This window comes from Lycium ferocissimum, chromosome 9 (genome assembly GCF_029784015.1).
Source record: "Lycium ferocissimum isolate CSIRO_LF1 chromosome 9, AGI_CSIRO_Lferr_CH_V1, whole genome shotgun sequence".
Classification (NCBI taxonomy): Eukaryota; Viridiplantae; Streptophyta; class Magnoliopsida; order Solanales; family Solanaceae; genus Lycium; species Lycium ferocissimum.
Window position 1 is genome coordinate 35,303,775 of NC_081350.1, and position 17,408 is coordinate 35,321,182.

The window sequence follows — 17,408 nt, forward strand, 5'->3', positions numbered from 1 at the left end:
TTAAATACAAAAAGCTTCTTCACCTTCCTTGTCCTTTTTAGAGATCCTCATCTACCCAATTATGTCTTTTATAAAATTTCAAATTACAGTTATTTGCAAAAAGAAAAATCAACTTCATCATCTTCCTAAACAGGTTACCCATGGAAAAAAGTAAAATTCAATATAATCAATTAATCATTAAAAACGGCTGATTGAAAAATTCAAATAAGAAAGATTTATTTACACAACAATGATCATAATTTTGTTATCGAGATTAGAATACGTCACGATTTCAATTATGTCATTTTTATTGATGATATAATATCTAGCTCTTTAAAAGCTAGAAACAAAATGTATCTACTCGAGGTACTACGTAGCTTTTACAGATTAACCAGTAGTAGCAAATTGTTTACTTTAGTTTTCAGCTAATTAATTTCATTTTTATGGACAGCTAGGTAAAGTTATTCTTTAGTGACTTGATAGATTATAATGCAAACAATGTGCACAAAAATTAAACTCAATTTTTATTTTGACAGAACATTTGTTGAACACGTGAACTGGAAATCACCTTAGGAGCATCAAATAATGAGCATACTCCTATTTCTATAGTACAAACCAAACGTCCATTTCATGGAGATTCTAAATATGTAATGTAAAGCACACTTTAATAAGTAAAGGGTCCCCCCTTTTTTCTCTTGGTGTAAGGGTCTAAATCACGTGCTTAGCAGTAAGGGTGGGCATTATCTGATAGATATGATTACTATATCGAAATCGATATTTTTTATACTGCAGTTTCGATATTATGATATTTAGTACCGTATTTGATATGTATTTTAAAGAAGTTTGGTATTCGGTATTCATAAAGAAAATACCGAAATACCGAATACCATACCAAAGTATATAATTACATATACAATTCGTATATCTTAGTATTATAATACTAACAATTATATAAACTAGTATTATTAAAAAACTAATTGTTTAAACGTTGGAACTTTGACTGCTCTATCTTGATTTAAATGTCTATTTTTGTGTAATATTTACGAAGGGGATTTTTTTGTCTTTCTTTTGGATATTTTTACATGTGTAAGGTGTTTAAGACATAATAATTGAGACGTTTTAAATAGCGGAAGTCATAATTCTCTACGATATGAGTATATATAAGTGAAGTCGGATAAAATATGATACCGATTTACCGTACCATAAACTACCGAAACCGAACTTTAAAATACTGAATTAATTTGATACTGCAATGGTATAGTATTTTTAGAAACCGAAATTAGTTTATTGAAGTTTCAAATACCGTACCATGCCCACCCCTACCAAGGAGTGGGTTCAAAATTTAAACTTAACAAGTTTGATTTTTAATTTTTTTAGCATAGAACTCACATTTTTCTTTAAATCAGATGTCTCAAAAACGAATCCATTATACTTTTAAGTTTATTAGTTCAAAATTATATATTATACATATATATATATATATATATATATATATATATATATATATATATATATATATATATTAGTTCGAATTGAAATCAGAATCAGTAAGTCAAGGGCTCCATCTGCCACTGATATATTTTTGCTTCCAAAAAAGATAAAAGGATTGTAAAGAATTTTAAAAAGAAGAAGTCATTGCCACTGATATTTTCATTTTTTTTTGTTTCCAAAAAAGATCAAAAAAAAGGATTGAAAAGAATTTTAAAAAGAAGAAGTCATTAGGTGAATATTCTTAAGAATGATTAGTGGAACATTTTCAAGGAAATAGCAGATTGATCCTGACCTCTCCAGAAAATGATATTTTTGAGAAAAGCATATCAGTGGCAAATTTTGGTTAATTTCAACCAGTTCTCAAATCTATCTTGAATCAAAAAGCTGATATAAATATTTACTTGACCACTATTAGTACCCACAGAATCCCACCATCTCTCATTATTTCTATATAATCATAGACTATTTTAAACCATTATTTGCTACTAAATTCTCCTCACTTAATATGGTCCCGCACCTAGTTTTTTTATTTTATTTTTGCACACTGAAATTTGTATACTGATTGCAATTTCTTTCTCATTGGTCATGTTGTCACTTGTCAGTGGTTTTTCATACAAGTTCTCTTGGTCCCAAATAATTACTACATGAAAAGAGTAGTACTCAGTTATCAGATATAGTGGTCCTTTGCAAAAAAAGGAAAAAGAGAACTTTATGACCAAAAGAACCATTCCAAATGGTGAAGTTAATCCATTACGACACTAGATTCTTTTTTCTTTTTTGGGTGCTACACTTGATGGATTTATTCTCACTCTTTATCATCCTCTCAAGATTATGCTATATCAATCAATAGTTTTGCTAATTGAGCATTGAGGGCTCAAACTTTCCAGAATTCTTTAAAGGGTCCTTCAACTGCTAGACACTTTATGTAGACTAATTGCGTCTCAATTCAATCTAGTTGAAATCGACTATACTGAATCGTTCATTTAAACGTATTCTCACCTAGTTGCACGACACTTGTATTATACTCCCGCAATTCCTTTTTCACAGTTTAGACAGCTCCCATCACCCGCCACTACTACAAGAATTGTTTTTGCTTCCTTTCCTCTGACTACTAAGATCTTTCAATTCGCATGAGAAGAATGTTTTAATAGTGGCTATCAACCTGCCGCAAAATTTCCCCATTTTTTTGACAAGTGTCAATAGCCAAAATTTTAAAAAAAACCCTCCTTTATGTTGATTTTTTGGACCAGAGTTTGCCCATTAAAAGTATGCCCCAACCGCATAATGCTTTTGCTAGACTCACAAAGACAGTTGTAATTTATCACTTATCAAGATAAAAGGAAGCAATAGGAATTATAAGAAGCCAACCAATATCTGGACTTTCTTACAGCTTTGGTCCAAGAATTGAGAGTGCAGTTACAAGGCAAAATTTAAACATTTTTGGAATCAGAAGGGCACTCCGCGCAAAAAAATGCAAAATTTCCCCATTTTTTTGACAAGTGACCCTCCTTTATGTTGATTTTGGACCAGATATGCTTTGCTAGACTCACAAAGACAGTTGTAATTTATCACTTATCAGATAAAAGGAAGCAATAAAATGAGAAGCCACCAATATCTGGACTTTCTTACAGCTTTGGTCCAAGAATTGAGAGTGCAGTTACAAGGCTATTTGGAATCAGAAGGCTTGTGAGGGTTAGAAAATGAGGCATGTAAGGGAGCCACTACGAAGAATTTCGAGAGTGGATCATTCTTCCATAACCAGAGCTCGAAGAAAGAAGAGACAAGAGGGTCCAATGGAAGATGTGATCAGAAATCCATAAACAGACCACAATGAGAATTAATTATCTTCATGCATAAATAAGGATACTAGATTACCTATCATCATAGGAGACTACGTGAACATATAACCCAAAGGGGCCAACAACTTAGTGCACATCAAAATACAACAGTTGAAGAGCCCACAAAACAAAAGGAAATCATTTATGTCAAGACAGTAAAATTGGATAGAAATAAAAACAGATAAAGTTGCACCATAAGCTTCTATCAGCTGCTTACTGGATATTTCGCACAACGTGCATATCAACCCCAACTTACCTCCTTCAAAATTTTTTTTTGCTCATTCCACTATGAAATATCCACAGCAAAAGAAGAATTAATCTGGAATGACTGCATTGACAGTACAAAAGATTTATTGCCCCTTTTAACATAAATGTAGATGAATGTTCCATTGACACACTGAAGAACAAGGAGCAGCTGCTCTATCAGTTGTCAAGAACTTTAGTGAGCCCGAATCCTCATCTCCCACCCACAAAGAGGAATCCCAACAACTTCATTAAGCTCTTTCTTTAGAGAGAAAACAACACTAACAACAACAAAAATAAACCCTAAAAGCTATTATAGTTGATATCGTCAAACCCAATGTGACGACAGAACTACACAGATGAACAAGTTATTTTTGCTGACTCATATGATGAAAAAAAATAGCATGCAACTATGACTGAACTCCAATGCTGATGAGACTTCTGTAGGAAGTATACCATTTAATCATTTACAAGCTTGTAAAGAAGGCCTCCTCTTTTCTTCTCTATCAAGAATCAGCATAAGCTTGTGATTAAGTGGTCTCCATAATTTTAGCAGAAAGGCTGCAAAATAACATAAACTACATTAACATGAAACAAAAGAATGGCCACATAATTACACTAGATGTACTAGGAATATAACATATACAATCAAACCTCTCTATAACAGCATCACTTGTTCCAATATTTTTGGCTGTTATATAGAACATCTAATATAACATAACATGAGAGTTGGCTCCAAAGAAAAATGGCTTACAGTAAAATGTTGTTATAAAGAATGACTGATATAGAGAGGTCTGACTGTATAAACCAATGACATGAAACTATAAACACCCCCTGTTCAATACCAAAAGGTGTTACTGAATTCTATAAGGTAAATCAGGGTGGCAGTGAAGCTTACCATGATAAGGAGGACAAGGCACTTCAAGGTATTCTAGCCTTCGTTCATTTTTTAGTTAATGTTTCTTCACATGCTTATTCCATGCAAATATTTCAGGTACCACCTTCGTAATATCTTTAAGTTGTCACGTTCTTTGCCTTTTGAATTAGATCACATGATGAAACCGAGGGTTCTAAACCTAATTTCATCATGCCATTGACAAGTATCTCAGCCTCTTTCCATTTCCCATCATTACAAAGAACTTCAATCGTCAAGCAATAGCTCGCCCCATTTGGAATCATTCCATTCTCACCCATTTCTTTGAGCAGCTTCAAAGCTCTATAGGAACTGCCCTCTTTACAGTATCCAAATATCATCATATTGTATATTACATCATTAGGCTCTAGATGATATTCAGACATTGATAGGAACAGCTTCGATGCTTCCTTCATATTTCCTTGACTACACCACCCGTGTATCAAGGCACCGTACGTACAAAGGTCTACACTCAAACCAGCTTTATGCATACGCAAGAATACCTCGAGTGCTTTTTCCATGTCGTTGGATCGAGCAAATGTATCGATTAAAATCGTGTACGTGACTTTTGAAGGACATATGCCTCTTTCCTCCATCTCACGAACAAAGTCAACAATCTTCGACGGATTTCCAGACCTAGCAAAACCTGCGATTAAAGTATTATACGTGATTGATGTAGGTGTTAACCCTAAAGACTTTATCTGATTGAACAAAGTTAATCCTTTCTGAACCTTTCCAACACTACAATAACCCTCCATTAGAGTATTGTATGTGATCAAATTAGGTTGCAAACCGGCCTGCTTCATTTGATCCACTAATTTCTCAGCCTCTAACACCCTCTTCTCTTGACATAACCCTCTAATCAAAGTGTTGTAAGTTACAACATTGTACACTACCCCATTACGACACATTTCAGCAAATAATTCAAACGCTTTGTTAACTTTTCCATCGCTGCAATACACGTTAATAAGAGAATTATAAGTGTATATATCGGGAAACACTCCATCAAGCTTCATCTTCTCATAAAGCTCGAATCCATCAGTTTTACGTCCTTCCCTAAAGAAACCATTAAGTAAGACAGAGTAAGTATACTGATTAGGCATAATACCCTCGGTTTCCATCGTATTAAACAACTCCTTTGCTTTTTCAGCATCGCCATTCTTAAAGCACCCATCGATCATCGTTGTATATATTACAACATTCGGGCGCCACCCCATTTGTTTCAAATTAGCTAAGGCCTCAAAAGCGCCATTTAATTCACCATTTTCACAACAACCCTTTATCACTATACCAAAACTATACATATCCAAGAACTCCTTACCAATTGATTGTTCAAAAATCAACCAACCGTTTTCAAAAGAACCATTCTTTATAAGACAAGAAAGCATACTATTAAACGTATTCGATGAAGGTACAAGTCCTTTATCAATCATTTGATTAAAAAAGATCAAAGCTTGATCTGTTAACTGAGATTGAACATGGGCATTAATGATAATTTCATATAAAGGAGTGGAATTCAAGAAATAGGTATGTGTCAAATGGTGAAGTAAAGAAGAAACTGTGAAATGGGGTGAAGTTATTCTACCAGAAATCAACTGTAAGGTTAGAGATTGAGCGTTTGAGATTGAGTTGTATGAGATAAGTTGGTGTATGATTATAGAGAAAGATTGGTGAGTTTGATGAAATCCTTGTTCAGTTGAGGATTTGAATAGTGTAAGAGCTTTGAGTGGTGGGATTTTTAGTAATCTGGAAACAAGAACAGTTGCTTCTTGTTGGGTTTGTAACATTTTTTCACTTAAATGGAAAATCCCAACACCGTTAAGGTAGAAAACCGAAAAATTAAGCATTCCCAGATGAACAAGAAGACAAAAACATTGTACTATTCAGTGTTCAGACAAATTTTTTGTTCATGTTGGTTCATAGTAAAAGATGGAACTTTGCAGAAACCTAAAATAGAACCTGGTTTAAAGTTGTGAATATCAGTGGATAGTCATAGAAAGACCACTCTGTTATTTACTGTACCATTAGCACAGTTCAGGTTGTCGCCGGAATGCTCTGCCATTGTTTCTTCATCAGAGTGCGAGAAAACACCCCTTAGCCCACATTCAATAACCCCTGGGTTCTAATCCTCTGTGTGCGGGGGCGGGGGGTTTCCACAGGCTGGGTCTTAATTTTTGGGTTCGAAATTTCCCATTCGGGCGAAGTCACATAAAACCTTGATTTTGCTTCCTATTCGGGCAGAGTTATATAGAACCTTGATTTTGCCTTGTAAAGCAAACTTTTAGTTAAGCCATAACTCAAAGTCTGCCCATTAAGTCATAATTGACTTTGCCTTATGCCTTGTAAGACAGACTTTTTACAAAAGTCTTACCTTGTATTTTTTTTTTAACTGAGCGAGAGTTCGAACCCATAATCTCGGGTCATTTTCGGCCACCTTTTAAGCGAAGGGCAAAATTAAAGACCAACAATTTGAGGGGAAAAAATTTAAAACCACCCCAAAAGAAGGACAATCCGCGCAAAAAAATGTTTTTAGAACTTATATGCTCAATAGACAGAAGCTTTTGGTGACCATAAGGCATAACTCCTAAGTCTTGCCTATAAGGTAGGTATTCGGGAAAAAAGTGAGCTGCTTAATTCACTACAAGTTATGTCTTATAGGCAAAAGTAGAACGAACTTATGCCTAATGCACAACAAAAGTTCTTCACAACAAAAAAATTCAAGTTAAGGACATTTTTTAGAGATTTTGTTTAGCGGGGACAAAAATTTAAGATTGGACACTTTTGGAAACACCACACGTTATTTTCTGAATCCAGATTCTAAGGTCGGCCCAAATAAAAAGAACTAAGGGGGAAAGTGCACTAATACCTAAGCTTAATGTTGTTATTTAACTTGTATCCATTTTTTATTTCTTTTATACATGTATCTGTTTTGAATAATTTCAAATTTACGGTGTCTACAGTTAGTCTTGACAAAGTTTAACTTCAGACATAATATTTAAAGTTTCATACGACTGAAGTTCAGACACATGCAGCTGAAGTTCATCATTTAGGTCATTTTTGTTTGAAGTTTAGTCATATTCAGTCATTTTTGTCTAAACTGCAGCCATATAAGACTGAAGTTGAGTTATTTTTGCCCGACTTAACTACTTTTGCTTGAATTTTAGCAATACATGCATGAATTTCAAACAGAAATGGCTGAAGTCAAGCAAAAATGACGGAGTCCAATCATTTTTTTTGAACTTCAGGCAAGAATATATGTAAGCTCAAATATTGTGTCTGAAGTTTCGTTTTGTCAAGTCTAACCTCAGACACTGCATATATATAAAATTAAAGGGCAACTTACAAAAACAGCTTACCTTTTAATAGCTTCTAACAATTTATAGCTATTTTTTCTATATTTACAAATCGTAGCTAGTTTTTGTTGTATTTAGTTGTATTTCGCGTTTTTGAAATATAGAAATACACGAAATACAAAATACTGGGAGAGTTCACATTTTTGAAATATCCGAAATACAAAATCTGGCGAGAGTAAAAATAGTCGTATTTATGGAATAGATTCTCTTCTTTCATTTTAAATGGTAAGTCAAATTAAATCAACCATGTATGACGCATGTCGAAGTTCCATAACAACCCACGTTTCTCTCTCAAATTACTCCATTCCAAACTTTTAAAAATACTTCCAAATACGTAAAAATATACACTCGAAATACAATGAAATATGGTTGATTGTTTAAGAAATATAAAATTGTAGTATGTGTAGAATGGAATACAATGAAATATATCGAAATCGTTTTAAAATTAGAAATACATTGAAATACAACGAAATATCTTCAAATATATTTTAAGATTTTTTCATTTTTGTTTCTGCATCAATCATATGTCCAGCCAACATTATCCTTAGTATATATTCATCCATTACCTTATTCACCAACCCATGATCAAGATAACATGATATCGTAACAAAGATAGGCAACAATATATCTTTGAGATTTCATCAAACACCTTCTTCGCATCATTATATCTCTAAGTGCCATACTTACTTGAAAAAAATTGTAACTTGAGCATATGCATATCTTAACGAGAAGGAAAAAAAAATATTAACACGATTTGCAGGAGTAGTTGAGTTCCAACATATTTGAGTCGCATTTACATGTTGGTAATAACTCCAAGAAAAGTAGGAATTGAAATCAACTTCTACTAGATCGTTGAATCGTATATACACTCGTGCAATCACAAAAGCTTAAGCTTTATGGTTGTGATGTTCATTATTCCAAATCCGATCAACTTGCTCGATAACCGTCCGTATACGAGAAGAAGCCATGGATTACGGCATCACCGATGGCAATAGAGAGAGAATTTTTTTCTCGGCATCAAGACGGCAAGAGCAGCCTTAGCGCGGTGGCGCCAAGGAGATGTCGGAGCCGAGCGGCAGTGAGGGGAAAGGGAAAGGAAAGAGGAGAGAGAATTTTTTAGGGTCCGGAGAAGATGATAAATGTGTAGTGAGGGAGAATAAAGAGGTACATGTATTTCAAAAGTTCTTTTGGATTAGTTATGAAATGTAATTTTGAAAAAATAAAGCTACAAAAATTAAATAAAAAAATAAGGTAGTTATTATTCATAAATAATATTTATATATAAAAATTCCAAAATTAAATGGGGTACATGTCAAATGCTGGTGTCAAAACAGGCTGACAAGTGATATTTTTACAAGCCCAACGAATCAGTTAAAAACTCTTAGCCCACTTAATCCATTACCAGGCCTCAACCCAATAAAAAAGGGGGTCATTTGCAAGGCAAACAATTTTTTCATGGGGCATAAGTTTATATTTTCGCATCATAATATCTCACAAGTTATGCCCCGCGTTTTTAAAAAACATATGCCCCACTAGACATAAATTCGATTTTGAAGGCCAAAAATTAAATCTCAGCCCATTTGAAGGCCAATTTGTGCAATTTTATATTTTAAACTTTAAAAGGGAAATTTGCAGGATTGTCCTTCGCTGGGGGTGGTCTTTAATTTTTCCCCTCAAAATGGTGGTCTTTAACTTTTGCCCTAAGTGCAAATTCGCCTTAAAAGCCAAATTCGCCATGTAAATTTCGCCTAAGGACAAATTTTAAAGACCACCAATTTGAGGGACAAATATTAAAGACGACCCCCAGCGAAGGACAATGCTGCAAATTCTGCCTTAAAAGCCAAATTCTGCCATGTAAATTCTGCCTGAAGGACAAATTTTAAAGACCACCAATTTGAGGGACAAAAATTAAAGACGACCCCCAGCGAAGGACAATGCTGCAAATTGCTATCAGGCCACTTAATCAATTACCAGGCCTCAACCCTGTTGGCCCAAATAATCAGCCCAAGTTTCAGTATCAGAAATGCAATCTGAAGACCGAACCATTCCAAAGAGAGTGAAGGAAAGTTTGTGTGAAATTATTGCCGATTGTTGAAGAATGGCTACAAGTAGCGCAGTGGATGGAGTAGGAAATCCGATCCCAACATCGGCAGTGCTGATGTCAGCATCCAAGCACATAGATATTAGATGCCGAAGCGAGAATGTAGCTTATCTCAAGTGCAAAAAAGACGATCCTAACCCTGAAAAATGCCTCCAAAAAGGTCAACAAGTCACTCGTTGTGTCCTTAGCTTGTAAGTCAAGAAATTTATATCCAAAATATTTCTTCATTTTCAATTTTTCTGTTTTAGATTGTTTTGCTATTATCGTGATTGTTATATTGTCGACTGAAAGTTAAGTTTAGGGCTTTTGTTTGTGTATTAGTTTTTAGTGAATGTGTTGAAGACATGATTAAGTAAATAGATTTTTTTTTCCTTAAGCTTTTCAAGTCTCACCATCACCTTCAAAAGGAAAAAAAAAAAAAAAAGTGCTTGGACTATGAAAAGAATCAGATTTGCACACGAGGGGTGTGTGTTAAAGACATAATTAAGTAGATAATGCTTTCCCTTTCTAATGTTTTAAGCTTTTAAATGAGGTGGTCATACAATTTAACATCAAGTGTTTCAATTATCTTTGTCTGGTGTTTGCGAGATGTCATAATAGAGATAAGTGTGAGATTCAGAGAACGTCTAGTTTACTTCCTTGATTACCGTGCTATCAAGGTCAGCTTGCGCGCACCTCGACTAATTTCCATGGGGTGCTTGCTACCTCCTACCAGCACAGATACCGGGTAACTCTATCCACCAACTTTAGTTTTAAAGAGCCCCTAATTTGCCTTATAAGACAAATTATTTACTAGTATAATATTTCGTGAATTTGAATGGAGCAGAATGAATATAGACTATTCATATTGTGGCTAAGTTATTTGATCGATATTAAGTATTTTTATGAATGTTTCTTTCGTAATAGTTGAAGGGAAGATGGTTTGCGGTTCAAATAGTTATTGATAGAATGACAGCATTTTCAGTAATAAGATATATTTCCTGGGTTACATTTATTGCACAGAGAGAAATCAGAAGCATAATGCAACACAGTTTCAAACAATATGATACCAGAATAAACAAGTCCACCTCTGGCAGTTAAAATTGGAAGTTGTGTATTTAGGGATGGTCTGTTGTTTTTCATAAACTATTGTTAACAGCTGTGATTAAACTTGTACCTTTGAGAGGTGGAAGAAATGGTTAAGCTTGGAAGCTGGCAATTCGAGATAATGTTATGAATGCTTGTAGCTGTTTATTTCTTCTTCCGTATGCTGATGAGTGTATTGCATGCATTATGGCATGGAAATTGTAATTGGGGCTTATTTCAGGTTCTACCTTCCTTACCACCCCAATGCTGAATATTGTCATTCAGAGTATTTGAATGCTTATACAACAACAACAACCACCTAGTGAAATCCCACAACGTGGGGTTTGGCGCCTTTGACTCTATGAATCAATAGTAGTTTTGGTTTCTTCCTATTTGAATTACTTGTGATGAAACATGGGTTGGATGTTGTCATGTCTAATTGATAAGTTTGTGATAGGGACAATGGACTTTGATATTTATCCCATTAAAATCCTTGAGACCTATTTTAAGGCACCTTCTCAGTGCTAAGTAGTTTAGTGCTAAGAAGTTACAGCTTATCCAAAAACATCTACAACTTCAGTCACTCCTCATATATCGGCTTTGTAACTAAGAGACCTGATCACTCACACTATCGCTTCATTATAGCTCATTACACTGACACCATTTTGATGCTCAAACTAATGCATACCCTCTTAAAAGTGGCATTAGGCAAGTACATGAAACAAACCCTTCCTTTGACCGAACAATCAAATCAGGCTTACTTAAATGAAATCCTAGTCTACTTGTTACATTTTTGTTGTCCTACAGAAGATTATTTTCTCTCCTCCTTTCACTAGTTTTATCTCTCCGTCCATCAATTTCACGAGTAGAGAAACTACTATAAGTGCCATCAACTAAATGCTGCTGGCTACCACATGGTCAACTACTATTTTCTTCTAAAAATATGGTCTTTCCTTGCGGTGTGAAGTTTACTTTCCATTATTTAATTCTTTTGTTCTGTGTGTATATTCTTGGTGCGTACGCGTTGTACTTCTTGCAAAAGCCTCGCTGTAAGCTGCTTGGGTGCCTAGCCAGGTTACATGCTAAGATTTAAATAAAAGTGAATTACCTTGTCTAGACATTAATGCTTGTAGCCAATTAGCCATAGGTCAATAGCCTAAATTATTGAGAGTGATAGATGGTGGGGGTTAGGTTAGGGCTGAGTGTGTGGAGGTGGAGTCAGTGATAGAAAAATTCCTCTTCTTTGGTTGAATTTCCACTAAAGTTAGTCCTATTTCAGTACATGTAACTTGATTAAACTATTTATTTTAAACTAAGTTGGAAGAGTGATGATTAGTCTTTTTATAGTTTGTATGACTTGAGAAATCTGAGTGTACTGTATAAATCTCAATATTTTGTGCACTTTTGAGAAATCTATTTTCTTTGTTTTCCATTGCAGGTTGAAGGATCTCCATCAGAGGTGTAACAAAGAGATGGATGCTTATGCTGGATGCATGTACTACAACACAAATGAGTTTGAGATGTGTCGTAATGAGCAGAAGGAATTTGAGAAAGCCTGTCCTTATTGACTGGCTGGCGAATGATGTTTTTCATTTAAAGAAATAAAAACTTGAATGTATTTGCAAACGGAGAAGAGCGTATTGTTGTTAGCACCTTTCAATCAATATGCTTGTGTTTGGAACCCTATTCACTGGGGCACTTGCCAAGTTGATGTTTCTCTTAAATTTGCTTTCCAACATAAAACATGAAGCGGCAATTCGTATAACATGGCTTGTTTTCGGATCATAAATTACCCTGTCTCCCTTATTATGTATATCAAGATTTCAATATATGCATTGGCATAAGCATTGCAAGAGAATGACAAGAGTTGTTCTCCTTGTAGTATTTTGTATTTCATGTATAGCCGCTTAAACGTTTCTTATTGTTCTTAGATATATGGAATTAAAAGGGACTTTTGAGTTATTTATTTAAGGATTTAGGACATAAGTTTTAAAAATTGGGTAAAAGGGACTCTATTATAATTAGGTATTAATGGGGTTATGCTCATTTAAATAAAAAACATTTTTGTACACCCCAAAGTTTTTCTATTTACAAACACGACCAACATATAAAAGGGTTTTTTGGCCAAAAGGGCAACAAAAAATCCCATTTAGTTAGGTCATTTCAGCATAGAGAACCAGCCCACATTCATCTTCATCTTCTTCCACATCTTCTTCTTCTTTTTCAATCTCAGCACATTCCATCCTTCCAAAAGTCTTACTCTCTTCAAACTAGGGTTAGATTTATCTTCATTGAACAAAAATGAAATCTACATTTGCCTTCTTCTTCATCACTAAGCCAAAGATTTTTTAATTTGGGTTACTTCTATGTTCTTGATAGTAATTTGTTAATACACTGTTTGAGAATTTGCTTCAAAGGGGATAACCAATTCATCTCAGTGATTTAAGGTAATAATTTAACGTTCTTTATCGTTTTCTAAATTAAACATTCTGTTCTTCTAGATTGTTAATAAACAACTGCATATTGTTTATAAACAACCTGTAGTTGTTTAAACAACTGCATGGTGTTTACACAAAGGACAAACAACTGCATGGTGTTTAAACAAAGGACCTGCATTGCACATGGTGTTTACATAAACATCATATATTTTTTAAAATATCCATGTAGTGTTTACATTAAAAAACTGCACATCCTAATGTATTTAAATATTCATATGTATTTTAAACAACCGCATGGTATTTATACTAAGGGTTTGCATTGCTGATACGCCCAAATTACACCATTAAATTAGGAGTAAGCGGTCATTGTCAAATATAGAACCCAACGAGGTTGAGGTCGAATCCCACAAAGAATACAATGAAGAAATATACTCGTTAAGTGTAACGCTTGATTAATAGTCTATATTTCTAGAGACGGGAATGTACATAAAGTTTGGTTCTAATGTTTGTCATGATCATTGGTAAGAAAATGATTAATGCTTGATTAACAGTTACTAAAGGCACTAAGGTTGTGGTCCCAATGGAAAGTAATGCAACTGAGTAGTAATCCAACTCCTTTATATGTGTAGATGCAATTAAATATGGGATACAAAAGTTTATCAAAAGTTTCTCAACCAAATTGATAAATATCATTACTATGCTTTCTTAAGCCTTAGAATGTGAAAAATATGAACACCTATTTTATCTCAAGTAACTTTCCTATCTCTAGCTCAAGTTATTAGACGAGGTTTAGAAACTCACCCTCTTGCTATTTACTCTTTTTCCTAACCTGCCCTTCCTTTCTCAAGCAAAGGAAAAGCAACCAGGCACAAATAATGTTGTACACCATTAAACGACATTAAAGGTTGAAGAGTAAATAGAAAAACATCTTTACACATAAATGGAGGATGAATACAAAACCCAATCACATAACTAACACATTTGGTCCCACAACCTTAGCTAAATGGTTTAGCTACTCATATTCATTAAATAGAAAATAGTAGCAAAGAGAATATTCATGAGCTTATAATAATGTTAATTGAGAAGATGACAAAAAGATGGAGAAGCTTCTCAAAAGCTTCCATAATAAATGATATTCAAAGCTCTCTCTTTGCTAAAAGACAACTGAAAAGTGAAAAGTGGGGAATATTCAATAATGTGCACAGAGCACTAGATATAAGTATTTATAGAGGGAGGACAAAAAGTCAAATTTCGGACAAATTGACGACTTGCAAACCAAGTTTGCGGTCGCAACATGAGTTTGCGACCGCAAAACACTCAACATTCCTTGTCAGTCTTTCTGGAGATGCGGCCGCAAAATGAGTTTGCGGTGCCGCATCTGCTTCGCATCTTCATGCATATAGCTTGGCTCCTTTGGATGTTCGGGCCTCCAAAATGCGACCGCATCTAGAAGTTGCGGTGCCGCATTCTCATCGCAAGTTGAGGTACTTTGTTCGACCATCGGGTTGTCGATTCTCGGGCAAAGATGCGGCCTGAAGTCCAACTTCGGTCCGCATATTTGCCGCAACTCATGCTCTTTTGCTCTTTTTGTTCCATTTTGTCCCTCTTTTGTCCTCGACTCACAAAATCTGTAAACACATGAAAACACACGAAAACACGAACAAACACTTGAAAAGATTACTCAAAAAGTATAAGTAGTGGATGTAAAAAGCCCTAAAATCCACAACTTATCAATTGCACCTGCAGGCTCCATGTAAACAACCAGACTTTATTTAAACAACCACATGTTGTTTACACTACGAACCTGCATATAAATTCTCTATGTATAAATACCGTACTGACTATAATATTGTCTCAAATTCTAATATGTATCTTTGTAATATCCGCGGTGTTGTGACAATTAATGGGGGACAAAATACTATTAGCAATTGATCTACGTGGTGAATGGATAGAGACCGATGAGCGTTATAGTTGGAAGTCAAAGAGTGGTCTTACAGTACCGATACTAGTGAGGAGAGATGTTACGTATGACGAGTTTGTTGATATCGTCATCACTAGGTGTAAGTTATCTTGTGCGCCGAAGGATCTCTCAATCACTTACATGCTCAGCATTGTTGCAACGGAAAAAGTACATTTTTCTAAATCAAAGGATGATTATGATGATTTGTTAACTTATTTAGCTGATGTTGACAAAGATGGTCAGCGTTGGCCCATTCTAAGGGTAAATGTGGTTGTAATTGGGCCGATAGAAGTTTCAGAATCTGGAGAAGCAGTTGGAGTGCTCCCTGGACTTACTAGCAATGTAGTAGGGAAAGAAGAAGCTGAAATTTATTCTGGATTTGATTACAATACAGCGGGGTTAGAAGCTACTTCGGAGTTTCTAGAATTTGATTACAATACCGCAGGGGTAGAAGGGGCAGAAGAAGATACATATTCTCCTATTAATCCGAGCAATACACAGGGGGTTGAAGGCTCAATATAATGTAGCCACAGTCATGAAGACGGTACAGGATTTTTCTCGGGTCTAACTTTCAAGAAGAAGCAAGAATTGAAAATCCCGTTGAACCTTGTTGCCGTGAAGAATAATTTTAGTTTTGAGCATGTAAAGAACACAAAAAAAAAAATCTACAATGTCAAATGTGTAGATAAAAGTTGCAAGTGGCGACTGCGAGCTATGAAGTTTGAGGGTACCGATAGGTTTCGTATTACCACATACCATAATATGCACACATGTGGAGTACAACATCTTACAAGCCATCATCGACACGCAACCGCTAAAGTCATTGCTAAACACATTGAAAATAAGTTTATCAAAGGGAACAATCTATCTACAAGAGAAATTAAGGAAACAATTCGTGTAAAATTGGGATGTAAGATTAGTTACTGGAAGTGCCTGGTTAGTAGTTATATTGCAAAATCTTTGACAAGAGGAACACCAGAACACGGATATGAAGTTATAGATAAGTACCGTCATATGATTCATGTTACAAATGAAGGAAGCAAGACAGATTTGAAGGTTGATTCTCGTGGCAGGTTCTTGTATTTTTTGTATCCTATGGGCTTGGATAAACGGATTTGCTTATACAAGAAAAGTCCTAGCTGTTGATGGAACACATTTGTTTGGAAAGTATGGTGGAGTGTTATTCTATGCTGTGGCGCTGGATACCGAATATCACATATTTCCCTTGGCATTTTGTGTAGGAAATTCGGAGTGTGATGCCTCATATCAGTACTTTTTTGAACAATTGCTCGAGATCGTCCCCAACACTAATGAGTTGTGCATAATTTTTGATAGACATCCATCACCCCAACCAATTCTTCTTTTAACATCAATTTTTTCGTCAGCTTCCTCACTGGAAAATGGCTCAAGGTCCTTTATGTATTTTTCCCTTTTTTCTTCATTTGTAGGAATCAGGAAAGGGTGCTCTACCTATATAGAAAGAACAAAAAATTCAATAGTATGATCTTCCTTTATAAACAACATCATGTTTATTAAACAACTGAATATTGTTTAGTTCAAACAACCTCAAGTTGTTTAAGCAAGTCTCAGGTTGTTTAACGAGTTTTAGAGACTTACTTTTTCATCAGTGGTACTGAATGGATCTGTAGATTTCTTTAGGCCTTCATACGACATCCACCTAAGCATACATGGCAATGTCCTCTCAAGGGGAACATTCTTAGCATTTCGTTGAAGTTTTGGAATAGCTTCAAAAGCCCAAGCCTGAATTGTGTAATAATCAATTACAATCAATATAAATATTAAAAGTAAAATAATATTAAAATAAAATTAGTTACCAGGAATGCCCACCGGAAGCCGTAGAGGTTGTATTCAGATTTTATTGGTTTTGCAAGATACTCAACAGTCAAAAGATAGCTTTTGAGACCCCATGGATATTCGTTGTAGACAGAGGGCTTGCAAGCTAGCTTGGGCATGTCGGCATCAACATCTGATGATATATCTCTTGCACATAGGATGCAGTGATAGAT

At 34.9% G+C, this 17,408-nt stretch overlaps 2 protein-coding genes across 3 annotated transcripts; one reads left to right on the forward strand and one right to left on the reverse strand.

Annotated features, from left to right (window-relative positions):
• Positions 1 to 3,370: 3,370 nt before the first annotated feature.
• Positions 3,371 to 6,552, reverse strand: LOC132030451 (pentatricopeptide repeat-containing protein At4g11690). 2 transcript variants are annotated; one of them, XR_009408049.1, is made up of 2 exons: positions 6,424 to 6,552; positions 3,371 to 4,112 (listed from the first exon to the last, which is right to left on the reverse strand). XR_009408049.1 is itself a non-coding variant. In XM_059420090.1 (2 exons), exon 1 carries the CDS (start codon positions 6,309 to 6,311, stop codon positions 4,566 to 4,568), a length of 1,746 nt encoding a protein of 581 aa, XP_059276073.1. In that variant the 5' UTR covers positions 6,312 to 6,411; the 3' UTR covers positions 3,371 to 4,112; positions 4,450 to 4,565. The 2 variants fall into 2 exon arrangements, 1 of the variants encoding a protein (XP_059276073.1); XM_059420090.1 differs by lacking the exon at positions 6,424 to 6,552 and adding an exon at positions 4,450 to 6,411.
• Positions 6,553 to 9,869: 3,317 nt separating this feature from the next.
• On the forward strand, positions 9,870 to 12,772 carry LOC132030452 (NADH dehydrogenase [ubiquinone] 1 alpha subcomplex subunit 8-A-like). The gene is made up of 2 exons (XM_059420091.1): positions 9,870 to 10,109; positions 12,422 to 12,772. Exons 1-2 carry the CDS (start codon positions 9,916 to 9,918, stop codon positions 12,549 to 12,551), a joined length of 324 nt encoding a protein of 107 aa, XP_059276074.1. The 5' UTR covers positions 9,870 to 9,915; the 3' UTR covers positions 12,552 to 12,772.
• The last annotated feature ends 4,636 nt before the right edge of the window (positions 12,773 to 17,408 follow it).

What these genes read in the sequence shown, in the direction of transcription:
- LOC132030452 (XM_059420091.1), top strand. Translation starts at nt 9,916, where the DNA reads ATGGCTACAAGTAGCGCAGTGGATGGAGTAGGAAATCCGATCCCAACA. An exon ending in ACTCGTTGTGTCCTTAGCTT is followed by an intron (nt 10,110 to 12,421) that starts GTAAGTCAAGAA and finishes TTTCCATTGCAG; the next exon opens with GTTGAAGGATCTCCATCAGA.
- LOC132030451 (XM_059420090.1), bottom strand. Translation starts at nt 6,311, where the DNA reads ATGCTTAATTTTTCGGTTTTCTACCTTAACGGTGTTGGGATTTTCCAT.